We start from the raw sequence: 27,633 nt of genomic DNA, 5'->3' as shown, positions 1-27,633 counted from the left end.
TAATGGCCAAACAGATGGGGCAATGACAGTAAGGACAAGTTCCTTTTTTACCACACTATTGGGCCTTTAAAACTTTTGTTTATTTACCTTAAAAAAAAAAAAAGATTTTATCTGAGAGGAATGCCTGGGTGGCTCAGTCATTAGGCATCTGCCCTTGGCTCAGGTCATGATCCTGGTGTCCTGGGATCGAGCCCCATGTCTGGCTTCTTGCTCAGCAGGGAACCTGCTTTTCCCGCTCCAGCTCCCCTATGCTTGTGCTCCCTCTCTCACCATCTCTCTCTCTCATAAATAACCTTTAAAAAAAAAAAAAAAGGTTTTATTTGAGACAGTGAGAGGGAGAGCACAAGCAGGAAAAAGGGCATAACGTCTAAGCAGACTCCCCAGTGAGAGGGGAGCCTGACGCAGGCTCAGTCTCACAACCCATGAGATCAGGACCTGACTCAAAATTGAGAGTCCGACACTTAACGGACTGAGCCACACAGGTGCCCTTAACTCAATATATATTTTTAAACAATCAGAAACTTAAAAGTTGTGACATTACAGAATAAGGAACTTTTTCCCCTGAACTGTCTGAGATTATAGGCATAGCTCCAAGATATTGCAGGTTCAGTTCCAGACCACGACAATAAGGGGGATATCACAATAAAGCGGGTCAAGTGAAACTTTCTGGTTTCCCAGTGTATGTAAGTGTGTTTACACTATTCTGTAGTGTGCCAAGTGTGCAACAGCATTATGTCTAAGAAAACAGTGTGTGTACCTTAATTTAAAAATACTCTATTGCCAAAAAAAAAAAAAAATCCTAATCATCCTTTGAGCTTTGGGTGAGTGGTGATCTTTTGGCTGGTGGAGGATTTTGCCTCCCTTGATGGAGGCTGACGGATCAGGGTGGTGGTTGCTGAAGGTGGAGGAGCTGTGGCCATTTCTTGATAATTTAGTTTGCCACATTGATTGACTCTTTTCACTAGTGATTTTTCTGTAGTGAGCGAGGCTGTCTGATAGCATTTTACCTACAGCAGAACTTAAACTTTTTTTAAGTAGGCTACACACCTAGCATGGCCCCCAGTGCCAAAGCAGGGCTTGAACTCCCAACCCTGAGATCAAGACCTGGGCTAAGATCAAGAACTGGACACTCAACCAGCTGAGCCACCCAGGCCCCCCTAGAACTTCTCTTAAGTCATCCCTTTACCCAACACGGGGCTCAAACTTACAGCCCCAAGATCAAAAGTCACGTGCCTCCCCAACTCAGCCACACTCAGTAGAACTTCTTTTAAAATGGGAGTCAATCCAAGTTTCTGTAATATTGTAAATCCTTTGTTGTCATTTCAACAATCTTCATAGTATCTTCACCAGTAGACATCATCTCAAGAAACCATTTTGCTCATCCACAAGAAGCAACTCCTCATCCATTCAAGTTTAATCATGAGATTGCAGCATTTCAGTCCCATCTGCGGGCTCCACTTAAAAAAAAAAAAAAAAAAAAAAAGATTTTACTTATGAGAGAGAGAGTGAAAGAGCAGCAGGAGGAGGAGAGGGAGAAGCAGGGTCCCTGCCAAGCAAGGAGCCCAATATAGGACTCGATCCCAGGACCCTGGGATCATGACCTGAGTCGAAGGCAGCCTCTTAACAGACTGAGCCACTCAGGGGTCCCCAGGCTCCACATCTAATTCTAGTTCTTTTGCTTTTCCACCATATCTGCAGTGACTTTCTCCACAGACATCATGAACCCCTCAAAGTCATCCACTGGGATAGGAATCACCTTTTCTGAACTGGAATCCTGCTAATGTTGCTCTTTTTATTTCTTTACACAAAGCATGAATATCTTAATGGGATCTAGAATGGTGACTCCTTTCCAGAAGGATTATTGCTTTTGGTGTTATATCTAAGAAATTGTTGCCAGTCATGAAGATTTCCTCCTGTTTTCTTCTGAGTTTCATAGTTTTAGCTGTTACATTTGGATCTTTGATCCCTTTCAATTTTTGTGTGAGGTGTAAGATAATCTTCCAACTTTGTTCTTTTGTATGTGGATATCCAATTTTCTCAACACCATTTATTGAAAAGACTGTCCTTACAGGATTTTGTCCTAAGTATGTATCACTCTGTAAGTATACTTTTTTAACTTAAATCATCTCTACACCTAACGTGGGGCTCCAAAATCACGAGTTGCATGCTTTACTGACTGAGCCAGCCAGGCGCCCCAGTACCTTTCTTTTCCTTTAGCAATGCTTTGAGATCTATTCATGTCAATGCACATGAGTGTTTAGTTCATTCCTTTAAACTACTTTCTAGTATTTCATTATATGAATGGACAGTATTTCTTTATGCATTGCCTTTTTTATTATCTATTAGTCAGAGAGCGAGTGAGCACACAAGCAGGGGGAGCAGCAGGCAGAGCAGAGAAGCAGGCTCCCCACTGAGCAGGGAGCCCGATGCGGGACTTGATGCCAGGACCCTGGGATGATGACCTGAGCTGAAGGCAGCCGCTTAACTGAGCCACCCAGGTGTCCCTACACCTTCTCTTAAAAAAAAAAAAAAAAATTATTTATGCTCTGTGTCCAATGTGGGGCTTGAACTCACAACCCTAAGATCAAGAGGCATACCCACCACTGGCTTATGCATCCTGGATTTTCGCTTTTCCCGAAGAACACCTTTGTTCTCCCACTAAATTTTGCACACTGCAAACTCTTAGCCTTTGCGTCTTTAGGCCATTTCTCCCTCCCTCTGAATGGGAGTGCACCTGCCACCAGATCCCGGCTTGGCAGTCATGTTCCCTAAGTCTGAAGGCATTACTTCATGGACTCCAGGGATCTACTGATGCTAACTCGACGTCTGCCGGCGTTCCGGTGGTCTTTCCTTTTGGTTTCTCTCTTGTTGATTTGTAGGGGTTTTTTGTTTTTGTTTTTTTGCAGTATGTGTACAGGAGGATTTCTTTTTTTTAAAACATCCCTTTCTTGGAACTTGGTGAGCGCTTCCATTTAAGGACTCCTACATATCTTCCTTTCTGAAGAATGCACCCGCTATCCTTCTGATGGTTTCCTCTTCCCTACTCACTAGTCTCTCCTAAAAGTGCTGCTAAATGCTATGTCATTGCTTCCAAGTCTCTCCGCCTTTTCTTCTTTCTTTGTACTTGAGAGAGAACATGGGAGCTAGGGGGTAGGGGTTGGGGCAGAGGGAGAGCAAATCTTGGGCAGGCTCCCTACCAGGTGTGGAGCCCGACACAGGGTTCGATTTCATGACCCTGACTGAGACCGTGACCTGAGCCAAAACTAAGAATTTGCTCAACCAGCTGAGCCACATAGGCGCCCCTATCTGCCATATTTCTTAACCTCTTTTATATTTTCCTTTTACCTTGGTGGTGGGTTCGACGGATTCCTCAGCTCAGTTTTCCAAATGCACAAGTCTCTGTGTCATCTGCACCGAATCTGGTGTTTCTGCCACGCGGAGTCTATTTCAATAAAATATTTTGGGGGGCTTATATTTTGTCACGTTTTTCCTTGCAGTCTCTTCGCTTTCTCATCCTGTGCTCCTTGCTTGGCCTGGCTCTGGCCCCTTGGTCACTCTCAGTCACCTGTGTGCCACTCGGGCTTGGAGGGCTCCCGGCCACTGCTTTCCCCTTGAGCCACGCAGCCTCCCAGCTGCTCAGGCCGTCGTCGTTCTCTCTGTTCTGGGTCAGAGGAGAGCGCCTCCAGTCTTAGGAGGACGAGGCTCTTGCATTTTTAACCCCTGACCATCCCAAGGCATCCGGGGTTGAGGAGGTAGCCATGCGCACACCCACGCGACCGGTTCCAGTGCAGGCCCCTGGGCTCCCCACCAGGGAAACCCGACTCCCCCACCCCCGAGTGAGCTCCTCGAGGCTTCCACACTCAGCGCTGGTTTTTAAATCTTCAACCCTGTCGCACATCCCAACAAGGGCTGGGAAGTCCTCACCTCCCACGGCTCCAGGTCTCCTGTGCCCAGAGTTCACTTTCACTTCAGGCTTACCTCGATCTGGGGGTCCAAAGTCAGGACCCAGAATCGATGAGACTCTGTAGATCCACTCGGTCCCAGTAGCCGCTAAGAAGTTCTGAACAGATTTCCCACAGACCCCAAGTGAAATTGAGGTTTGTTTTGAAGGATCTGGCCTCTTCCTCTCTCACCTGTTCTTGCTATGAGAATTGCCCCCCTCCCATGCAGTGTTTATGTGGACGAATTTTTGCTAGTAAAAAACAAGAGATTTCGATTTTGGGTGGTGAGCCTTGTTCCCACCACCCAGACTGTGCTTCTCTCCTCCTCCGTGAGGGCTTGGGTGCAGTTAGCTGGCCACGGTGACAGTGGGGGAGGCAGGCAAGCTTCTGCTGAGAGATGCCGTCCTTCTGAGGGTCTCTCAAGCCCACCCCCTAGGGAAGCTGGGTCAGCGCAGTCCGTGCCTGGCTCAGCCTGCACAGAACTTGGTTCTTGGTTTCAATCCACCTTGCCGGGGTTCCTTTCTTCTTGGAGGTGGGGTAGTTTTAAGTGGCTTGAGGGGTGCCGGGAGGAAGAGAATTCTAGTTCCAGGGGCTGATGTTGCTTGCATGTCATGTCCTTGTTCTAATTCTGATTATCACCCTCAGAACGGAGGCCTCAGTGTCAGGGCTCCGTGGTGAAGGACTGCAGTTTGCCTTAAAATCAAAGGCCCATTTCTGTACTACTGTATGCAAGAGAATCACCTGGAAGCTTGTTAAAAATGCAGATTCTTTTGAGTGCTATTCCCAGTTGTACGGCGGTCCAAGCAAGTCTCTGTCTCCACTCCATGGGCCCTTGTCCCCACGTCCCGGCTCAGGGGCACCCCCCACCAGTTCAGGCTCCAAAGCTGAACCGGAAAGAAACACTCCTGGTGATGTGGACCTCACCTTGAACTACGCTGCCTTGAGTGGTTTTAAAAGGTCAGTGTGCAGGATTAAACATTGTTCCGGGCAGATGAATAACTCCATGGAAAATCTAAGACCTTCAGATGTAATAAATAGCCTTTATTCTGCTCATTTCCTGGGGGGGGGGGGCGGTGTTTCACAGAGTCTCCCTTATCGTTTGATTACAAGTCATAGGATACTAGCAGATACCATCTGCTGTGATATAACTACTTGGCATTACTAATAAGATCACCGCTTCTATTTATTGAGCTCCTCTGTGTACCGGGTCCTCTGTGCTGAGCACCTCACCTGGTAATCTCATTTCTTCTGCTGTGACTTAGCATTCCACGTGCCCTGGCCTGATGGTGGTGACAACAGCCCTGGGTGATCTGGAAGAATTCTGGATGTTTGGGGATCTGCTAAGCAGGCCCAGGGGACCCTCTCCAAGGACCCCAAAGCAAGCTTTTCTCCTGAAGTATCAATACTCATCAATATTGGAAAGGCTGCAAACATTTTTTCTCCCAGTCTCATTTGTGTTGGAATCATAATGTTCTCCATCATACGTACACTTTCAATATCTTGGGGTGGTCAAACCTTTTTATTATTCCCCTCATTAGATCTTTTAGGTTTCATGTTATGTTTAAAACAGAGCTTCCCATCCCAGAGATATAATAATCTCCTGTATATCCTTTAGTAATTTTGCAGTTGAACTTTTCTATTCTTTCCTCTGGATCTAATTGTCGTGGCAACTGTGAGCTACAGATCTCTTACTTTGAGGGCCACGTGTCTTAAAGTTCTATTTATTAAACAAGCCATCTTTTTTCCCCACTTCAAATACTCCTTTTATGCTACTAAGTTCCTGTCTCCCTGGGGGTCTGCTCCGGGACTCTGCCTGTCGTTCCAGGAGCCTGTTGGTCCTGGAACACACTGAACTTAAGGGCTGATTCGGAGAGAACTGAAATCTTCCGGGAGCATCGTGTCTGCCATGTGTGTCCACTCACAGAATGGTCTTAGCAGGTCTCCTGTGGGCTCTCGTACACTGTATGGGTTGGCCGGGCTGTCGTCTGCAAATAATGACAGCTGTACCTTCCTCTCCTTCACCGCTCTCCCATGGGGGGGACCGTGCCAGGACACCGCTAACGAGTGATGCGTCCTCGGCTCGCGTCCGACTTGTATGGGAATGCCTGTGGTTCTTTAGAATGTCACCAACTGCTGGTTTGCGATAGAGATTTGTTTTCATCTAGATTACGATGTCTCTTTGTCATCTTAACTTACTAAGATTTTTAATAAGGGATAGATCTTAAACTTTACCAAATACTGTTTCAGCATCTATAGAGACTACCAAAAACTCTTCTCTATGAATCAAAGCTGAAATGAAGGCCCATGAGCAGCCATAATGCCTCCTAGTGTACGCTCTGTATCCCCAGTCCCTGTGCCAGGATTCCGTAGAGGAAGACCCCCCCCCCTCGCCCTGCCCACGCAGGGATGGGGCCAAGAGCCTTCTTCTCAAACTGCTCACGCTCACAGGCGCCTGGAGGCTTCGCTTTCTTTCCAGGGAAAGGAAATGTGCCAGGCCAAATGCCCCCAGGATGGGAAGGAGCTCCCGAGGACAGTGGTGTACAGAGTACAGGAACCAAAGTGGGGTCAGGGAGGATGAAGGACCCCCCAGGTCCCTGCCACCAGCCCACACATCAACATACAGACCAAGTGCCTGCGATGGGGGGGGGGGGGTCGGTATCTGAAGTGTCCTCTGTGCTCTGGCCATGACATGGTCTCTCCTGAGTCCTTCCTGCCACCCCACAGCCCTGAGCCGGGGTGTGCAGACCAGGGAGCACCTATGGCAGAGTCATCACAGAAAGCAGGGCTCCCTCCTCAGCCCCACTAACTCCAGGTCCCCATCGCCCTCCTCCCAGCCGTCACTCAGCTCCTGCTGGTCACATCTAGACAAGCAGTCCTTCCAGAGCCAGAAAGTCCCCCTCGAGCTGGCTCCTGACTGCAGTGACCCCGGCGCTGGGCGGCTACCCACTCGGCCGCCCCACCAGTTCGGACCCTGCTTCTCCTCCATCCCATTCTGGGACAACGGGGGGATACTTAAGCCTGTGCCCACCTGGGCGCCATCACAACCCAAAGCAGAGGCTGGCCCCGCGCGCTCTGACCCTGGGCCCTCTTGCCACCACCTCACTAGCGTCTGCCCTATCTACCCGACACGGGGCTTGGAGCTGCCCCTGGACGCAGAAGCAAAGATAAACAGAAAATGAGGGCACAGCCCAGCGTGTCACAGTTCTGAGAGGTAGATTGGGACAGGATACCCGTCCGGTTTGCCCAACCCGACCTTGTGTGAGAGGCAGTCTCTGACGTGCTTTCCCTTCAGGCCACAGGAAGCCCTAGCCCAAGCGGAGGCGAAAGGTGGCAATCTCCATGGGCTCCAGATAGACGTCAGTGCTGTTGGAGGGTGAGGCCAGGGGGTACAGTAACGTCAAGGAGGTCGGCTGCAGGAACCCCACGTCCAGGCCATGGAAGAGGCTCCCCAGGGCCACCTGTGGAGAGGGACATGGGACGGGGCTGTGCTGGGCACCCTTCCTCTATATGCCTTGTCACCTCTTGGAGAAGCCCACGGAGGCAACACGGAGCCTCCCCACACGTGGGAGTCTGTGTGCTGTCTCGGAGGGTCCCTGGGATGTGCTTGGCTCTGAAGGCTGCCCGTGGGCCACAGGGTAGGCAGCGCCACCCAGAGCCGTGAGCTCCTTGAGGACAGGGACCACGTTGGGGTCCACTCTGGACCCACCGGCGCCCGCCCAGACTGTGGCACATGGAGCTGCATATCAGCGCCAGCTTAACCCATGAACAGAGCTCCCAGAGCAGCAGCATGAGCTTCTGGGGCTTTCCACCTTGTGGGACAGTGGTCTCTGCTCGTGGAGCACGAGTTCTCCAGCTGTGTGTCTCGCCCAGAATGCGCCCCCACCAAGCCTCGCTTGCTTTGGAAACACCCATGGACAGCTTCTCCCTCCCTCTCCAAAATGCCCTGGAGGGACCCCCACCCCCCCAGTCCCATCCTCGCTGCCCACCTCACGGCAGCCTCCCCATGTTCCGGCCCATACCTTGCCTTGGCTTGTGGTGCAGTTGAAGCCCAGGTTCTTGGCTTCAAGGCCACAGTCGAAACCCTTGCGGTGTAGGATGAGTGCAGTTTCCGCCGAAGGCAAGGCATCGTCCTGGATGAAAGATGCGAGGGGCGGTAGGGGGTCGGGGCTGCTCAAGGCTCATGGAGGGGGCAGCCCTGCTCCCCAGCAGGCAGGACCGGGATGGGGAGGAGTCTGGGGCACACCAGGCCAGAGCCTGACGGGGACGCTCACCTCGGCCTGCAGCGTACGCAGGTTGAGCAGGTGGAAGTCACAGGGCAGAGAAGCGGCCAGGGGATGAAACGAGCGCAGGCCGGGGCCCGGGAGCTGCCTCTTGGCTACGGGCAGGGCGAGCACTGGGGTGTTCAGGTACATGGAGGTCAGGTGGCTGAGGAGGGACGGGTAGCTGGTGGAGCGGCCATCCTGGACCTGCGAGGTGGGCCGGAGATGCACGTGAGGGGGACGGTAAACGCGCGCCCGGGTCAGTTCCTCCGGGAAGAGCTTCCCCGATGTGTCTGGGAGGCTCCAGGAGCCTTCACATGAGGCCACTTTCCATCTCATCTCACACAACCTAGAAAGGACTGCTTGCTAGGCCCTCTCTCCTTGACTTCTTCTGGGGTTTTGCTTCTGTGACTTTACAACAAGCACACACCCCCATACCCCAAGCACCATCTCCCATCACCGAGATTCTCAGAGTGGGGAAGAGAACAGGAAAGACAGACGTGTGCTGCACACAGATGGAGGGCGTGCTCGAGTGATCCTGCGGTTTGGGTACAGCCCCACGTCCACAGCACCAGCCCCGGTCCTCAGGCCTGGGGCCCCCCACAGCTGAGCCCACCGAGGACAGCTGCTTAGGTGGCTGACCTGGACTTCCTCTGAGGTGACTACTTGTCCGTGTTCTGGACTTCTGTCCTAGCATTACCCTCCTGCCCGTCGCCCAGAATCTCTAACTTCCCCTTCGCCTGACCTCCGTTCCCCCGCCAACCCACAAGCTCTCTCCTGTGGCTCGCTATTGAGCCACTGACATCTCCTGCTTCAACAGCCTTTACACCCTCACCTGCCTCCAGCCTCCCTGGAGGTCCATTCCTCAGTACTCCAGCTGTTCGAGCGACAGCTTAGGGCCAAGCCTGCCTGCTTGGTCCCTCCTGGGCCTCCAGTCAAAGTCCAGGCTCTTCTACCAGCCGGTCCCGGCCCATGACAGTCTGCCCCAAATGACCCCCAATCTCTTGCTACCCCAGCAACGGCCACTAGAACCTTCTGCCATGACGGAAACACACTATACCTGCGCTGGACAACAAAGTAGCTGCCAGCCACATGTGACCATGGGACGCTCGAAGCGTAACTGGTGCAAATGAAGAACTAAATTTGGATCATGTTAATTAACTTAAATAACCACGCATGGCTAGCAGCTACCGCACTGGGCAGGCAGCTCTAGACAGGGCCGCTGCCCGTTCGCGCGGTCTCTCCTGCCTTCTGCCCTGTGCCGCGGTTCACGGGGTCAGATCAGACCCCACTTGTCATGGCTGTGCTGGGCCGACGCACCCCTGGAAGCTGTCCTCCTCAGCGGCCTTGGCACATGATGTTCTCTCCCTCCTCAGCACCAGGGGGCAGATTTCTACCTTCATTTTACACACAAAGCTTGCCCCCCTCCCCCCGCAAGCGAAGTCCTAGAGAGTGGGGTGGGGGGTGGGGTGAGGAACGCGGATGTTTGTGTCCCCCTCAGGCCTACAGCACAAGAGCTTAGGATCTCCATAGTGAGTGAGGACTGAGCCACGGCCTCAGGGGACTGAGTGGCAGGCTCTGTCATCCGCAGGTCCAGGCACAACTCGCGCTACCACTAGTCCGACACCCCATCGCTAGCCCTTACCTCGAGGTCACCGCTCCTGCTGCTGTGAAAGACCAAGTCCCTAAACATGGCTGCCAGTTTGGAGAAAAAGCCAGGCTGGTGGGGGCAAAGAAAGCCATGAGATGCACGGGGCTGCAGCAGAGGGCTAGAGGACACAGTGGGGACCGGCGGCACAGAGGAAGGCAGGAGGTGCCGCAGGAGACGGAAGTGCCAGGCTGCCCGGCAGAGCGTCAGGCTCACTCCCCGCACCCCCGGAAGAGCCCTACTCTCGCTACCCCTTGCCCGCCTCTAGCTCTGCCACCCAAGGACCAGCCTGACCTGGCTCCCGGGGAGGAAGACCCAGAATTTACCTCACTGCCCAGGCTTCGCCGCTCCAGCAGGAGGCGGAAATGGTTGCAGGTTCTCTTGTTGTCCTTGAGCCCTTGGCCCAGACCCCGGTTGTCGTCCTGCATGAGCCGTCGGTCCAGGATCACCTCCAGCTGGCCTGGGGACGCTAACTGTGAGCCACGGTCCTGCGACCCCCCCATCCCCACACAGACACTGGGCTTTGGAAGGAGAATCCCAACCACGGGCCCCAGGGGACCCGCCTGGTGAACTCGCCGGACACAGAGTCACCGAGCGGAGGCAGAGCCGTGGAAGCTGGGGCTCGAAGGGGGCTGAGTGAGGGCCATTGTCCCAGAAGAGGAAGCAAGGGGCCCAGAGCGGGCAGGTGGGCCCTGTGCTCAGGCTGGGGACCTTATCTGGACTGGCCACGTTAACAAAGTGAACGAGCGAACAGAAGGGCTCGGGGCGGCCCACAGAGCTTCCTGCGCAGGCCCAAAGCCGGGCACCCCGGGCAGACTTTGTTGTGACTGGAACACGCGCCTGCCCATCCCCTACTCTACACTGGGCTGGACTCCAGCTCGGCTGCCTCGTCTATCACAAGGAGGGCACAGGGGACAGGCAGATGGCAAATAAGACACAGGCTCAAATTAGGTATCATTTTGGGTTGCCCTTGGGAGAAGGGATGACAGAGGAGTGCCAAGGCTTTCTTTGTAAAATACGCTCGGAGAAGGGGCTCCCTGCAAAGCTGATGTATGTCGGGGTGTGGGGTTTTCCCAGCACCTGCTTTTTAAAATAATCTCCTGAGGGAGTCTACTCAGGGGCCCCTGACCCTCTCCCCAGCCCGATTCTGATTGCTCTAGTTTCTAAGTCTTTTATACGCACGGGTCCATTTTAGGACTTCTGGAGATCTTTCCAGAAAAGGTTGCTCAGGGTAAAAAACGATAATCTCAGGGCACCTGGGTGGCTAGTCTGTTAAGTGTCTGCCTTTGGCTTGGGTCTTGATCTTGGGGTCCTGGGATCGAGTCCTGCATTGGGCTCCCTGCTCAGCAGGGGGTTCTGCTTCTCCCTCTGCTCGTGCTCTCTCTCTCAAGTAAACCAACAAAATCTTAAAAAAACAAACACATAAAAAATAATCTCTGAACACATCGTTTCCCAAAAGGGCAGAGAAAACCAAGGCAGGGGGACCCCGGGCTCAGCTAGCAGCCAATGGTGCAGACAGAGCTGGGCACAGTCTGACAGCAGGGTGACCCCGGGTGAAGGGGGAGCAGAGCCACGCTCCTTCAGCAGGGGGGCAGGCCTCCACGACCCTGGCCACCGACCCCCAGCACAGCCTAGACCGGGCATTCTCAGCTCAGCCCTGCACAAAGGCTCTATCCCAAACCCAGAAAGTCGGAAGGCCTCAGAGGCCAAGTGCAAACTGTTCTATTTACCCTGAGGACATGGAGCCACTTCAGCTTTCCTGGCATGGCCCAGCTCCAGCCCGGTACTCCTGGCTTTGTTTCAATTTTTAAGAACAACAATTCTCTCTTTTAATGACTGTTAATAGGAAAACAGTATATCCCTTTCTTCTTTGCTCAATTTTTTAAAATTAAAAACATCCTTTTTTTTTTCCATAAGTGACCAAGAGGCTGGGAGAGGGAGAGAGAGAATCTCAAGCAGGCTCCATGCCCAACGTGGAGTCCTACACCGGGCTCGGTCCCACAGCCCCGCGGTCATGACCTGAGCCGAAATAAAGACTTAGATGCTTAACTGACTGAGCCACCCAGGCACCCGTGAAATACTTCATTATAACATCAAATGCACTTTTCCAACTGCCCCTACCTCCATCCCTGGCCAGGAAAATGGGGCCGCAGAGCTCGGTTCAGAATCGCTGTTCAATACCCTGGTGCTTCTAAAAAGGACCCAACAGGACCCCATCCCCTGGTCACCTCCATGGCTGCCTCCACTAGGAGGGTGACAGCCGGCATCTGCCTTCCTGCCGGGCCCGTGCGACTGACAGGCGCTGCGAATGTTCTCCAAGCCTTAAGGTGATGCAGACCACAGGGGTGGGGCCCGCTGAGAGGAGGCCCTGGGGCACAGATGGGACTCTGCCTCGTCCTCCACCCTCGGCATAGCTGGGCTCCCCACTCACCATCATGTAGGCTCGAGACCCCCAGGGCCTGGGCAGTGTGCAGCGTGAGGCGGTCCCGGGCGTCCTGGATGTAGGCCATGACCGGCATGGGGTAGAAGTTGGCCTGCAGGGGCAGCTTCTTCAGATAGCGCCGGGGCTGCACCTGGGAGTGCAAGCCCGGCTGATCAAGGGTGTCTGGGCACCCTCTGGGCCCTAGGGGTCCCCAGTCTGAAGGGGCCCTGATCATTTTCGCCTCGGATTCCTCTTCCTCCACCAGGGCCGACTGCTCTCAAGGCCCTGGGAATCACCTGAAAGCCATTGAGGTCCGTGAAGAAGGCACCCTGGCTATCAATGTCCGTGTGGAAGCGCAGGGCCAGCTCCTGGTTGACGTAGTCGCGGATGTCCACCAGGGATGACATGTCCAGAGACAGCCCCTCCACCCCTGGGCAGAAGGACAAAGGGAGAGCGTGGACAGGCCTGAGAGATGGGCTGGGGGAGGCTGTGCCCAACCTGCCAGCTACTCCCAGCATTTCTGCAGGATCTTCCCCGCAAGAAAACTAACGTCCTTCTGGTCTCAAACAATACGTTTGTTGAAAACAGATATGTGAGCAGAGAACAGGCAGAAGGCAGAGTGTGGCCTAGCTGGTGCAGCCCTGACCTTCCTTCTGACCTTGCTCGTCCGCCAAGCTCACCTGGCAGATTATAAAGCCGGACCACCTGGCGGACATGCTCATAGTAGGCAACGACCTCCGAGAAGAAAGGGCCTTCGGTGACACGCAGCACAGGGGGATCCTTGGGGACGTACGGCTGGGGACAGGGCAGAAGGCAGCTAAAGCCACAGCACAGAGGGCAGAGCAGGGAGGTACTGGCCCAGCGCTGCCAGAAGTACTTGTTCCCAGCAGGCTCCGGCCTGAGAGCCCCAGCTGAGCCGGCCCAAGGCCCCAGCTGCTCCTTGGCGCACCCCACTCCCAGAGGCAGCCGAGGCCGGGCCCCTGGCAGACAGGGACGACCCTGGAAGGAGGCCTGTGGCCACATCCCACCCGCTGCCTTGGTTCACTGGGCTCCTCCGATCCCCGGATTTGTGAGCAGTCTTAGGGTTACCTGGGCCTCCCCATCAGGCAGGAAGAGATAGGCTCCACTCTTGTCCTTGGACGCACGAGTGCCATAGATGAGGAACTCCATGTTCACCCGCTGCTCCTGCTCCTCGTCCACCCTTCGGACGCTCTGCCAAAGAACACAGCCCTGACCCCTGGCCCCACACCAGCATGTCAGGCCTGCCCCCTGGGAGGGCACGGACGAACCTCCCCGAGGAGCCAGCTCAGCTTCCCCATGCCACCCCCTCCCACCGCTCAGAAGCCGAGAAGGCCCACTCCGTGGCCCCCGACAGTCACGAGGCCCCTCAGCATCCCCGCCCCCGCCAGGCAGGCCCTCCTCAGCCCGGGGCCCTGGCTCTTTACCTTGAGGAGCCCGGTGAGGCCTGAGAACCAGACCTGCATGTAGCGGTTGCTGAGGGCAAAGTCACTGGCGCCAGAGTCAATGATGCGCAGGGGAAACGCATCCTGCCTGCTGATCGACAGCTGCCGGCCGTGCAGGTAGATGCGCACGGAGGCCGGCAGGGTGCGGGGCCCGTCCAGGCCCAGCTGCAGCTGCAGCACCCCGAGGCCCAGGGCCGGCAGGCGGATGGGCACAGACACCTGCCGGCGCGGGAGGGGTGAGGAAGGGAGCGGTGAGGAAGGCAGGGGTGAGGAAGTGCGGCCCACGGCATGGGCATCCATTCTGGGTGCAGGCCTGGGAGTCTAGTCCCAGGGCATTTATTTTTTCCTTGAGAAAGGCTGAGGAAATGCCCACACCTGGGGGGGTCCTCTGTCCCCCCCCACCGCCGCCTCTGAAAGTCAGGGGACATCACTTGCCTCTAGTCAGACTTTCAGGAATCTCATGATAACTGAGAAACTATGAAACAGGAAGCACATGGCAAGGCAACCTAGTCCCCATTTTTGCTTTCCTACCGCACCAAACCTCCCCTTCCTGAGAACCTTCCACTCCTGACTCATGTCCCAGGAATGACTGTCCTCTGGTCCCCCCCTCCCCAGGACCCCTGCCCCCAACCTAGGCAGGAAGCAGGAGATTGGGAGGCCTGTGTCCCAGGTGGAGTGAGGCCCCGGGGAAGGGGCCCTGGGTCAGCACAGAGGGCTGGGGCCCATGCCCTGGGCCGTCACTCACCTGGTAGACATCGGCGACCGTGCTGGTGGCAGAGCTCCAGTGTGCACTAATCTGCACGGCCAGTGGCTGACCGTCCTCTGAAAGGACACGCACTCGGGGCGAGCTGACCAGCAGGGACACCACACTGAACCGCTCCTGATCCAGGGGGTTGAAGAGCACCACATACCTGTGGGGAGAGGCAGGCTCACTCACCTTGGAGGCCACTGGCAGTGGGAGCAGAGCTGTGGCCAGGCCATGTCCCACAGTGCCTGGGCAGGCGTGGGGGAGACGGTGCCGGGAGCCGGCAGGACTTCACCTCTGCACCTGGCCGGGTCTGGCTCACCTGGGAGAGGAATCCAACTGGATCACTGTGCGCTCCGGCAGGGCATCGTGATTTAAGCGGGTGTCATCCTGGGGATTAGATGTGGGAACGGAAGAACTGTCACCGGGCTTGGCCTGGCTCAGGGTCTTGTCTCCTCCCCAGCCCCTGCCTGTCCTGGCTGTGGACCACCAGCTGCACTGGGCACCGATCCTTCCCTCCAGCGCAGGCAGAACAGGAAGAGGGACGCCCTCGTGGATGGGACTGCACACTCCAGAGAGCGCCCCGAGCGGACAGAGGAGCGGGGCTCACCATCTGGAGGAAGGGCGCCTCAGGCTCGAAGCGGTAGGTCTCCTTGTCCCCCAGCACCAGATAGTGAGCCGCATTGATGATGACCTGCTTCAGGCTCACAAGGGAGCGCAGGAGCCTGGGGGCACAGGAGGCAGGAGGGGGCCATGGAGAACACCGCCACAGACAGACTGCTCACCTCCCCCGCAGGAAGAGCCCTCGGCAGACCTGCCCACTGACTGCCCAGCAGGGCGTTTCTTTAGGACAGTGGGCAAGGACGTGGATCCAGCAGGGAGCCCCCACCTGATGCCATAGTCTGCCACAACCGCCTCCTTGGCGGTGCCGGTGATGGCGTCGTGGTGCTGGAAGAGGCCCAGAGTGCGTCGAGCTTCCGTCAAAAGGGCGAAGTCTGAGAGCGGGTACTGGCTGGCCAGTCCAGAGCGGCGGGCGTGAGCGGTAGCTAGACTGTATAGTATCTCCGCACCCCTGCCCAGAGAGAGGGGTCACACTCCTGCCTGCACGACCCCCAGGTCCGCCCTGCTCAGCAAGCCCCGACCCCTTCCTTCCACCACGTCTCCGCCAGCCTTCGTCTCCAAGCGCTTCTAGTGCATTCTAAGCCAATCCGGCTCCTCCTGAAACCCTGAAGGCTCATTCTCCTCCCTCTGGCCTGGAAGTGGGGGTGAGCCTCACCGCAGGTGGGCTTCCAGGACCCGGTCCAAGCTCTTGTAGAAGGGCCGAGAAGTGTAGTAGCCAGTCCAGTAATGGTCCTCCCGGTCCGCGTAGGAGAAGAAATCCCCGCTCAGCACGGGGAAGCCTGGAGGCCGGGCCCCTGGCTCCACCCCGGTCTTCTTGTACAGAGCGTCAAAATAGTCAGAGAGGGTGCCAAACTGGGCCTGCGGAGACCCCAAAACCCGCTCCCATCAGTTCCAGAGCTTCTAGAAGCTGTGGCCCCCAGGGCTGCAGCCGGGCACTGGGGGCAGGGATTCTGCCTATGTGCAGGCAGCCGTGGCACGTCCCGCCCTGCGGGACCGCACGCAGACGCTAGGAGGCCCGCAGAGGAACTCTGACAGAAAAGGGAGGCTCTTGCCCAAGAGTCGGGCACAAACCACCCCCCCGGAGCTGGTAACCTCCCAGGCCAGGCCAGTCTGCAGCACTGGGGAGGAACCCCCCCCACCCTGCCCCCCAGCTCGGCGCCCCTCCCACCTGCACATGGAGGTCAGGCTTGCTGTTGAGGAAGTCAAAGAGCCGCTGGTAGTTGAAGAACTGGGCATCCCACTCCTGGGGCTTGTCGTATCGGAAGTCATCCCCCAGTGGCACCAGGAGGACGTTGCTTCGGAACAGCCGGGACTTTTTCCGGTACTGGTCCAGGAGCAGCGCGGCCCTGCAGTGAGGAAGGGCACGGGCCCCAGTGGAGTCTGGGCCTAAGAGGAACGGGGCTGAGCCAGCCCCAGAGGGCCCCTGAACACATCCATCAAGGAGTCATGGGGCCCGCAGTGGGCACCACCCAGACTGGGAAACCTGTGCCTGGGAGCCCCATGTTCTCTGGATAGTTCTGACAACCAGGGACGTCTTCCCAGGCTGGGCTGTGGTTTCTGGCTGCAGGTCCTGGATATCACAGTGGCCCTTGGACACCACACGCAATGCAGCACCCCCCCACCACACTCCTCTGTGCCTTCCGTTCCCACTCCACAAGCCCAGCTCCTCTGTCTCCTGGGTCCCTCCATCCCCAGCAGTTCCCCAGCACACTGTGCCTATGTCCCTCAGAGCAAGGGGCCCAGCACTGGAGGCGGGAGTCCAGGTGAGCCCCCTGACCGCCCCCTCGGCCGGCCAGCGTGCAGGGGCATCAGCAGGAGTATCTCTGGCAGCCCCATGGTCACCCCACGGAGCTGATGTCAGCCAGCATGCACATTTCTCATGCCTGAGGTTCAGCAAGGTCCTCTCTTCTCATCCTGAACTTTTCTATGCTGTTTTCTGAGGCTAGGAGGGGAACCTTACATTTACATCTAGTAAATCTCACCAGGTTGGATTCAACCCACATCACACACAACCTGTTGCGATCTTGTGGGATCCTGACCCTGACACCTGGCTTCACTTTGCCTACCAGTTAGTGGCACAGCACACCACCAAAGAGCCTAGAACCAGAGCCAGACTAGGCCAGCTCCACACGGACTAGGCTGAGTGACTCTGTGCAAGTTACTTAACTTCTCTGGGCCTCAGTTTTTATAAAATGAGGAGACCATCAGTACCTACCATTATGATGTTTTGAGAATTAAAACAAACTAAACGGGGACGCCTGGGTGGCTCAGTAGGTTAAGCCTCTGCCTTCAGCTCAGGTCATGATCTCAGGGTCCTGGGATCGAGCCCTGCATCGGGCTCTCTGCTCGGCAGGGAGCCTGCTTCCCCATCTCTCTCTGTCTGCCTTTCTGCCTACTTGTAATCTCTCTCTCTGTCAAACAAATAAAATCTTAAAAAAAAAAAAAACTACACAAATTCGTATATACTGAACACTTAGAATGGCGCCTTGCACATACAGAAGAAACGATAAATACACATTTGTCATTTTCGTTTTCAGTGAAGTAACTGGTAAAAATCAATAGAAAAATCAGAGCCTCACAGCCTCTCATTAAAGTCCCTGTCTCTTTTCAGACCAATCTAGTAATTGGCACATTGTGGTACTGTGGTTCACTCAGCCACTAATCTACTTAACTGTGCTGACCCGGCGGCTACTATTATACTACTCTGCGCTCAAGGGAGGACCCCTCGAACACCCTCTTCCCCTAATTCCTGAGCCTAGTGAGCCTTTCAAAGGAGAAGACGAAGTTACTCTCATGACTTGCCCTCCGCAGACCTGGGCTGGCATCACAGGTCACAACTGCTGCTCTAAGACACACCGCGCCTTAACAGCCCTAGAATCTTGCTTAGAATCAGCATTCAGATTTCTGAGTTTCAGAAACAAAAGACCATTTTCTTTCCCTTTTGGTCACACATTTCCCCTCTCAGACCTCATGGAAATTTGAGTTACCACAACACGAAAACCAGTTCAACTTGTTATATTCCCAAGGCCATTTGGTTCCAGCCAACCCACTGTTCTAGATCACGCTTAGTCTGCCCTATCCCAGGGCGTGGGCTGACTTCAGCAACAGAGACATCTTTAGGGGTCCCTAATGACCCTTGGTGGCACAGGTGGGCTTTCTCGGAGGCTGGGGGCTCTTGGGCAGGACTGACTGTGCATCTGAATGGGGGCTCGTGGCCAATTTTGAGCCAAATCAGAATGCCCGTGCTAAATAAAGGCATATCAGGCCACAGGGTGCAAAGAAATTCACTTATTTTGAGAATTGTTCCCTTCTGAGTCAATCAACCGGCACTGGCTGGGAAATATCCTCATTTGGGAAAATAAAACCATTCTGGATAATTCCAGTTTTCCAGGGAGGTTCAGTAAAGGAGCTGCCACCTTAGTGGCTGGGGACCTGAACTCACTCCCTGTGCCCAACCCCCTTTCTACAGAGGTACAAACGCCCCCACCCCCTGTGAAGCAGAGCCCGGCCTGAGGCCAGGTCTCCTGGCTCCTCTGTGTGAAATGGCCCAGCGTAGGCCGGAAAAGACTACCTCTCAGCCACGTTGGCCTCTGTGATGGCCCGGGGCGGCACCTTCCAGGGGCAGTTGATGCGTCCACCTGGCAACCGCTTGAAATCGAACTGGCAGCAGATCTTGGGGTCCGGGCCGCAGGTATGGGGCACGTCATAGCTGTAGAAAGGCATCATGTGGCAGAAGATGTCCGTGTTGGCGTCTGAGTCTGGAGAAGACAGAGCGGGCCATCAGCCGGAAGCAGGCTACCCCCGGAGCCCACGGCGTCTCCAGGGGCCGGGCCGCTCAGACCCGCAGGATAGATAGCAGGCCCTGCAGAGGCCAGGGGTGAACGTGACCCCCGACCTCCCCCGAAGGAGGAGAGCACTCTGGCCACCAGCACTAGCGCTCGCTGGTCTGTTCTGGAGCCTTATTTCTCATCCCCCTGTCCTTCCCCAGGGAGAACTGTGACCCGCTCCACCCTACCTGGTCTTACCCCAGGTCTGCCTCCACATGAACTCCAGACTGTGGGTGGCAGCAAAGTGCTTCTTGATGGCATAGTGCACCCTCTGGATCAGCATGCTGGTCAGGTTGGCACGGCGCAGCAGGTAGGGAATAGTGGAGCTGTAGCCAAAGGGGTCCACTGCCCAGCCAGAGCGCGGGGTTGCACCTGAGAGGACATGGGAGCCACAGGTGGGCTCCCTGGTCCTGGGAAGCGAGCTCCCTTCTTGTCATCACGCCAGGCCCAAGCTGGTGGAATCAGCCTGGAAAGGGAACAACCCCCCAACCCCCGCCAATCCGTGCCCCACAGGCCCCTGCTGCCTCCTGGGCCCAGCTATGGGGACAGACCCCATTCCTGAGCCCAGACTCACCGAGGTTTCTCTCCAGCCACTGGTGGCCCTCAATAAGCTGGTCAATGAGTGCAAAGTAATGGGAGTTGGCCTCGTCCGGCATCACCCAGCCTCCTGTCACAATCTCCAGTTGCCCGTTTCCCACCAGCCTGGAGTGAGGGACTCACACTCAGCGTGGGGCAAGGATGCTCTCCCAGTCCCGCTGACCAGAAGTGCCAGGACCTGTGCGTGCTGGCCTCACCGAGCCCACTCGCCTCACCCAGCCCAGCCCAAGCCCAGGACCCACAGAACAACTGAGCACCCTCCTCTCCCCACCATACAACCTCCATGCTGTCCGGGCCGGCCTCTCTTTGGACCTCCATCTACGCTTCCTGGGGCCAGGCCCTGGGGTCTTTCTTCTCCGGGCATACAGCTTCATGTGACTCTGATTTCTCCTAACACCAGCTCTTGTTTTCTTTGCCTCGGCCCCTCTGCCATCGCTCCTCCCTGCCCTGCTTCCCTCTGCCTCTCCCTGCCACACTGGCGCCCACCACTTGGCCTCCAGCTGCTCTGGCAGCCATCCCGGGGCCCAGATGGCAGCCCTCCCATGCCTCCCCGGTGGGCACTGGCCTGCGGACTGCTGCTTTCTTCTGGGCATTGATGTTGTCCCACCACTTAGCGAAGAAGGAGACTTCCGCCCAGAGGAAGCGCCGCCGGGGGTCCTCCTGCAGCTTGCCCACCATGCTGTTGAGAATGTGCTGGGTTTGCTCTGTGTAGTACTTGTCAAAGGTCTTGATCCAGCCTGGGGAGCCAACACAGGGTCCCCTTAGGATGCCAGCCTCTTTGTGGGCCCCTCCCTCACCCCTGCCATCAGAGAACTCCGCCCCCCTCTGCCCGGCACAGCCCGGCTCCCAGGGCTCCGCCGGGGCCTCACCCGGGTCATTGTGGGAGTGAGGCACCACGAACACCTGCAGGTCTTCAGCGTCCCAGTCATGGGGCCCGTAGGAGATGTCGAAGCCTTGCTTCCACACGCCGCCATCCACGTTGTCAAAGGGCAGCTCCTCTGATATGGTCAGCATCTGCCAGGCCAGAGAGCAGCTCAGCGCCCAGCCACAACCACCAGCGCTCCCTGCCAGCGCGGGCCCCTACCTGCAGCTCTGGCTTCTGGCCCCGGCCCCCCAGAGCAAACTGGCAGTCTTGAGGGGAGATGGAGAAGAAGCTGGGCCGGGGCTCTGGTGGCACCACCCAGGAGCCGTTGGCCGTGTAGTAGGGCAGCAGGGCGGGCGGACCCTCCGCGTTGGCTGTCAGCTCCAGCACCGAGTCCTTGATGTGGCTGATGATCTCATGGTTCTCCTCCAACAGCTGTTCCAGCTGCTCAATGCGGTTCTGCAGCACAGAAATTTGGCTCTGCCGAAAGATCAGAAAGCAATCACCCACGGCTTCTGGCGCCACAGGGAGGATCTCTGCGTGGGGCCCACCACCAGAGGCCTGACTGTGATCCTTCTCCCCAAGTGCAGGCAGAGCCAGGAGCCTACAGGCCTGGATGGCTCTGGTCAGATAAGGGGAGATCTGCAAATCACTACAGTCCACTTGACTTGGGAGTACCCTCGCCGCCCCCCCCCCCAACCTACCCCGGCTCATGGAAGGTGAAGATTTCATCTCGAGTGCCTATTCTCCAGGTGTGGCCTGTCTGGGGCATGGTGCTGACAAGGACTACATCCGGGCTTAGTGGGAAAGAATGCTGCAATCCATTAGCAATGTCTGCCAAGAATTCAGGAGGACAGAACGGCAGGACATGTTCCTCCTTCTCTCTTTTTGCTATCCTTGTTTTTATCTTTGCATTTCTAGAAAATCTGCCTATTGGAAAGAGACGTTTCTGTCCTGGGCTGACAGTGACTCTCCACCTGAGCTGAGGTGACCTGCATACATGAAGAGATTAGCAGCCAAGTCTGACTCACCCGGGGGAAGTTCCCACCATTCTGGTGACGGGTGGGGTCATGCTGCACTCGGTCCAGCATCAGGTAGAGCGAGAAGACAGCCACGCAGAAGATCGCAGCCCCGCATACTGTCACCTGCTTTTTCAGCTTCATACTGGCCTCCACACACACCTGGCAGGAGAGACACCATTTGTGGCTCTAGCAGGCAAAATCCCTTTGTTGATCTTTCCACCAAATGCCCCAAAGAGTTTCTGAGTGCCACCGTCTAGGTGCATCTATTTGCCTGACTCCAGAGAAAAGCAAGTTTCTAAGGATCAAATCCCAACATTGGCTGTGGAGCCTCCTCTCTCCGCTGAGACCCAGAAAGCTCCAGGAGCTCGTCCTGCCCAGTCCTGGGACAGCTCTGCCCCTAGGATGCCGAGGCTGCTTCTTCCCAGGGTAACACAACAGTATAACAGGTCTGACTCCAGAGTTCACCCCACAATCTCAGGGTCATAATTAGCTTCCCTACAAGAAAGACACAGCCAAAGGAGGTAGATCTCCAGTCTCCTCAACCATGTGCTTCTAGTTTCAGAGGAATAAACAGATTTAGTTTGCTTTAAAGGTACGGACAGGAAAGCCTTTCTTCTGCCCTCTTGGCTCAGACGGATGCACACCAGAAAGCGCCTGGCACAGCACGTCTCTCATTAAGAAAATCAGAATGAGTTCACAAAGCTGCAAGAGCGCCTCGCGTTTCTCACACCAAACGGGCCCTGCTTCTTCTCAGGGCTGGTTGGGATTCCTGCAGGGGGTAACTTCCAGCTTTTGGTTCTAGAGCACTTGGGGGACCCCCTTGGAAGCCAGCAGTGATTGGTGCCCAAGGTCCCCCGGCTAGAGAGAAGCTGCGCACACTGCTCCGCTGTGGGGCAACTTCGGGGTACCAGTGCCCGCTGCCACCGCCCGCGGGCCCCCACTTGCCTGCTGGGGCGGAGGGAGGCCGCTAGCTGCTGGGCCGAGCGTGGGCGGAACCGCCGCTCCGGAGACTGGCTCCCGCCCTGGGGCCGAGGAGCTCTGTCGCCTCTGCGCGTTGTGCCCTACTTAGCACGATCTGATCCGCTCAGAAGCCTCCGGGCAATATTTTTAGCCCTTGGAGGTTGGGTCTAGGCCAAAGTGGGTGGAGCTGCGGGGAGAGAGAGTTGGGTCACAGGGTGGGTTAGGCACCTGCCGCCGGGTCTTCGGAGGCCCGCCCGCCGGCTGGCCCAGCCCCCTCCCGGCCGCGGCCCTCGCCGACCCTCCCGGCCCCGGGGACCGCATCGACAACGGCAGGGTGCGGGAGCGCGGGCCGCCTCCGACCCGAAGCGCCGCTCGTTCTCCTGCTGCCCACCCCGGTCGCGGCCCGGGGTGCAGCCGGAGCCCTCCCCCGGGTCCACCAGGCGCGTTACCGTCCGCGGCCGGCCTCCGCGCCGCTCCAGGCCCCGCCGGCCGAGCTGCGCCCCTCACATCCCCGGGGGCGGCGGCTCGCGCGGAGGCAGCGACGCAGGCGAAGGCGGGCGTCAGCCCAGCCGTCGCTGCCCGCTCAGCGCGCCGCAGCCGCGCTCCCGCGGGGCCACGGCCGCCCCCGCGATCCGCTGCGCCTGTCCCGCGCCCGCCCTGCCGCCTCCCGCGGCAGCCCGCCGACCAGCGCGGGGGGCGGAGACAGCCGCGCCGCGCCGGCCCCGCCCCCGCCAGCCGGCCCGGCCCCGCCCCGCCCCCGCCAGCCGGCCCGGCCCCTCCCGCGCGCTCCCCGCCGCCGCCCGGGGACCGGCAACGGGGCCGCAGTGCGCAGCCGCAGCCCGGGCCGGGCCTGGGCGCGCTGCGGAACCTGCGCGAGGGGCGCGCAACTTTATTTTCTGGATCTTACTAGCGTCCGCGCATTGCCAAGCAGCAGGGGAAACGTTCCTCCATTTCAGCCGCCGAGCGGTGAAGCCCATTTTCCGAGCGCGCCCTGTTCTGCGCCGGGCCGCCTTGACTGGATGCGGCTACGCTTCTCAGGCCAAGGGGTGCTGCTCCTCCCCACACGTGCGTTGATCACGATCCCTTTCCGTGCTTGCCACCCCGTCGGTAAGACACCGTCTTCCTGGTGGTTCTTCTTTCACCGGGCGTCTGGGTGGTTCATAATTTTGCAGCGTCATAAACATACGCAGTGAACATCTTCCTGAATTCCACATTTTTCTTCGTAGAGTGTTACCTTCGGACAGATTCGCAGCAGTGAGATTACCTGGGCCTTAAAGATAGAGACCTGTGTGAGCCTACTTGGAGATCTGTTGTTCCCCCAAAGGATTGTGCTATCAGTGACAAACTGTTGAATATTGCTTACACAGTTTAAAAAAAACAATTATTACTTAAACTGTCATCTCATTGTTTTAACTCATATCTCTTTTTTATCACCACAAACATTCCTCTAGGTTTATTTACAAACCGAAAGGCCCGGTACTAGGGTGTTAGACCTAGGCTAGGTTCATGGTTCCCTAGGCCTCTGTGTTTTGCCCTGTGTTCAGGTAAATTTATCTTCCAGCCCTCTACTGGATTTTTCATTTTGGCAATCATAATTTTCAAAAGCTTTTATTTGTTCCCTGGTGGGCTGTTGGCTTGTTTTTTGGGTTTTTTTGGTGGTTTTTAAAAATTTGACATCTAATTCACAGTTGATGGCCCAAGTCTTTTTTTTTTTTTTTTTTTAAGAAATTATTTATTTATTTAACAGAGAAAGATCACAAGTAGGCAGACAGGCAGACAGAGAGAGAGGGGGAGGCAGGCTCCCCACGGAACAGAGAGCCCAATGCAGGGCTGGATCCCAGGACCCTGAGATCATGACTCAAGCCGAAGGCAGAGGCTTTAACCCACTGAGCCACCCAGGCGCCCCATGATGGCACAAGTCTTAAGTGTATACAGTTTAATCAGTTTTGATAAATATATGCACAAGGATAATCCCCACTCCAATCAAAACAGAACATTCCCATCACCCCCAAAATGATCCTGTTAAGAGGTCAAGCAGTCCCTAAGCACAGCATGGTGGCTAACAGACCACAAGGGTCACTGCAGAAGCTGCTAGGTGAGCCTGCCGCATTTCCCTAGCCTCAGCCAGTAAGGACAACCGCCCCACCCCCACGGATCCACATAGCTTTCTACTCACACAGACAGCAAAAGCAAGACCAGCGTGGTGTCAGCTTTCCCAAGTAAGAGGACAAGAGTGAACTGGGGACGGTGTGATCAGCAATGAGGACGTAGGTCTCTCCGTGGCTAGGGAGCCAACTCAGCAACAATCGAGCCGTTTTCACGGCCTGCAGCTGCCCTTGACATGGAGGGAGGGGCCTTGTGGAAAGCCCCACAGATGAGCTAGGAGGAGGGATGAGAGAGGGCCTGGTGGCAGTGTCCCCACACTGTCAGGCTGCTTCTGTCCTCTGGCTCCAGGCGGAATCAGAAAGCATTCTGCTGGGTGCCTGGGTGCTCAGTGGGTTAAGCCTCTGCCTTTGGCTCAGGTCATGATCTCAGGGTCCTGGGATCTATCCCTGCATCAGGCTCTCTGCTCAGCAGGGAGCCTGCTTCCCCCTCTCCCTCTGCCTGCCTCTCTGCCTACTTGTGATCTCTCTCTCTCTCTGTCAAATAAATAAATAAAATCTTAAAAAAAGAAAGAAAGAAAAGAAAAGAAAAGAAAACGTTCTGCCAAGACTTGGGTGCTTCTGTGGTCAAGCCTCACCTTCGTGGCCTCTCCGGCGCTGGGCAAGGGCATCAGGGCTCTGTGCTGCCTGCCGCTCTACTTCCTGCCGCCCCAACCTTTCACGTATCCAGCCAAGAATTCTTTGCAGGAGCATAGCCACTCCATCAGAGAGCTAGTTGTGCTGATGGAAGCTTGGACCAAATTCTGTTTGTCTTAACATCAGATGACAGTGACCGCAGCTGTGCCTCTGGGTAGAGTGAATGGGCCCACGTGGAGGACAGACCACAACCAGGCTCCCTCCTTAGAGCCAAACCATGATGTCCCAGATGCCTTTGGGATCAACCTTAGAGCCACCCTGTTTGTAAGTCGAAAGATAGATCACTCCATTTTTCCTTATTCATTAATTCGAGTGCAGCAAGAGTTGTTGGGAGCCGTGAATATGCTGCCTTGACTGGCCAGCACAAAGCCCAGAGCAAAAGGATTGTCCATCACCACTTGTGCTACAGACTTTAGACTGGTTTGTGTCTGGCAGGCCAGTAGAGGCCTAATGTCCTCAGGCATAACCAGGGCAGCAGGAGAAGCACTAGGTTAGACTCTCTCACCCCTGACTCTTTTTTGCTGCTGTAGGGCCCAGGAGCCTGGTTTCCTGGAGGTAGGGATGAGAAGGGAGAAGAAAGAGTAAAGGGAACTAAATATGGGGTTTGGGTCTCTTACAGTGAGTCAAGGCCTCTTTTCTTCCTCTCAACCTTATAGTTAAACACTATCTGGATGAGAACCACCCTTTCCTGGAATTGCCATGTTCAGAAATCACACTGCTTCATCTCAAGGGTGCACTCTATTGGGAGCTGAGGGTCGGTCATCTACTTACCTTTTTTTAGTTTTTCCTTTAAGGGCACTTTCCGTCTTTTGTTGGCACCTGCTACCTGTCAGTGATACAGGGCATGAAACGTCCAGGGAACGCTGCGAGTAGTTACCACGGCTGAGTGCTCTTGGGCACGAAAGCACCACTGTCTGATTGGAAGTTTGGAGAACCCTTATGTGCAACCCCACGCATTTAGGAGTCTTTGAATGGCACGCCCCACATCTACCGTGCGGACAGGAATTGCTGTCCATATCTCGAAAAAGCTGCTGATAGCAGTCATGGCCCAGGAGTACCTCTGAGCAGAAAGCAGGAGACCCATCTAGTCTCTTTGTCACAACCAGCCAGGTTCAGTGCCCCAGACTACATGCCCCAGAGTTCTGTCACTCCACTGTGTAGCTTGTAGTGTAGGCATCTTAGGCCACACGCACTGGCCGATAGTCCAGGGGTATCAGCCGAGCCCTGGGTTACAGACAGCCGGCCATGTCCTGTGTGATCATCAATCCAGGTGGCTATAGTTCTTACTTAGTATGGGTCTAAACAGCTTGTTGGTTCAACTGATGTTCATGGTCAAAGTGTCCTTTTTCCGTGGGTAGCCTGTTTTAGTCAAGAGTCTCCAGAGAAGAACCAGTTGGATGTATGGATGCATGTGTGTTTTAAAGGAATAAGCTCCTGCAACAATGGAAGCTGGCAAGTCAAAAGTCTGGAGGGTAGACCAGCAGGCTGGAGACCCAGAGACAAGTTAATGCTACACTTTAAGTCTGAAAGCTGGGAAGTGGGAGACCCAGGGAAGAGCCATTCAAGTCCAAAAGCCATCTGCTGCAGACTTCCCTCTTGACTGGGAGAGGTCAGTCTCGTTCTCTGCAGGGTTTCGGCTGATTCGATGAGGTCTACCCACAATATGGGGGGAGATTTGCTTTCCTAAAAGACCATCAACTTAAATGTTAATCACAACTAAAAACGCCTTCACAGCAACATCCAGAATAATGTCTGACCATGTACCTGGGCACTACAGCTCAGCCAAGTGGACACGTGAGATAACCACCATGCTTTCTGTGGGTTGTGAACAGGGACACGTGTTCCCGTAATCTGTTGTCACAAGGCTCTTCCTACAGGAGTTAGGACTGGTAGCAAATCACAGAATTCAACTAGTCCTGTGGCATCACTGGAAAGGTGTACTGCAACCCAAGCCAATGAAGGCAAGATGATTTTTCATCCTTTGGATCTAATGGGATGCTAAAAAAGGCATTAGCAAGCAAAGTCTCCCACCACACCCAGGTGTCTTCTTCAGTCTGTGCCATGAGCTCTGGGACTTGTAATAATCTTTGAGGCACCACAGGCAACTGGCCTTTGTTAGTGGCCACTCAGAACTATTATAAGGAGATATCAGGTCCTTGAGCTCCCTTAAATCTACTAGCTCCTTCGTCAAGACAGTAGCTCCCCTCCTCATCCCCCTGTCCTGCTCTGCTTCAGGGTGACCACTTGTAGCTATCCTTATGACCACAATCCTAATCGTGACATTTCCCCTTTGGGAACATCGCTTACACACACTCAAAACTTCTGCTCTCACAATACATTCAACAGTATTAGTTACAACCACTTGGGTGTGTGATGGCTCAAAAGGGCTTGCTCCAGAACTACAGCAGTCCAGTGTTCAATTTGTCCAAATCTAGTAAGGGTGAGCTCTCAGCCACACCTGTGGGTAT

General features: G+C 55.6%; 1 protein-coding gene and 1 long non-coding RNA gene across 7 annotated transcripts; one reads left to right on the top strand and one right to left on the bottom strand.

The window, feature by feature from the left end:
- Positions 1-52: 52 nt before the first annotated feature.
- On the bottom strand, positions 53-23,046 carry MAN2A2 (mannosidase alpha class 2A member 2). 6 transcript variants are annotated; one of them, XR_009355246.1, is made up of 26 exons: positions 22,817-23,045; positions 22,353-22,554; positions 21,417-21,566; positions 20,608-20,865; positions 20,393-20,537; positions 20,089-20,260; positions 19,501-19,628; positions 19,125-19,298; positions 18,671-18,857; positions 16,268-16,445; positions 15,755-15,957; positions 15,368-15,550; positions 15,089-15,203; positions 14,801-14,868; positions 14,479-14,644; positions 13,716-13,952; positions 13,360-13,482; positions 12,951-13,065; positions 12,567-12,700; positions 12,280-12,421; positions 10,175-10,308; positions 9,846-9,920; positions 8,213-8,407; positions 7,961-8,071; positions 7,195-7,399; positions 53-1,457 (listed from the first exon to the last, which is right to left on the bottom strand). XR_009355246.1 is itself a non-coding variant. In XM_059179956.1 (25 exons), the coding sequence occupies exons 3-25, from the start codon at positions 21,546-21,548 to the stop codon at positions 7,247-7,249; spliced, it is 3,528 nt and encodes a 1,175-aa protein (XP_059035939.1). In that variant the 5' UTR covers positions 21,549-21,566; positions 22,353-22,554; positions 22,817-23,045; the 3' UTR covers positions 4,962-7,246. The 6 variants fall into 6 exon arrangements, 5 of the variants coding, with proteins under 5 accessions (XP_059035939.1, XP_059035940.1, XP_059035941.1 ...); XM_059179956.1 differs by lacking the exon at positions 53-1,457 and having other exon boundaries at positions 4,962-7,399; XM_059179957.1 differs by lacking the exon at positions 53-1,457 and having other exon boundaries at positions 4,962-7,399; positions 20,608-20,844.
- A 127-nt stretch (positions 23,047-23,173) lies between these two features.
- LOC131835587 (uncharacterized) lies at positions 23,174-23,780 on the top strand. The gene is made up of 2 exons (XR_009355255.1): positions 23,174-23,474; positions 23,594-23,780. It is a non-coding gene; the product is annotated as an uncharacterized LOC131835587 (long non-coding RNA).
- The last annotated feature ends 3,853 nt before the right edge of the window (positions 23,781-27,633 follow it).

The sequence above is a fragment of the Mustela lutreola genome, chromosome 7, assembly GCF_030435805.1.
Source record: "Mustela lutreola isolate mMusLut2 chromosome 7, mMusLut2.pri, whole genome shotgun sequence".
NCBI lineage: Eukaryota > Metazoa > Chordata > Mammalia > Carnivora > Mustelidae > Mustela > Mustela lutreola.
Note: the sequence above shows the minus strand (reverse complement) of the source record. Positions and strands in the feature narration are given on the sequence as shown.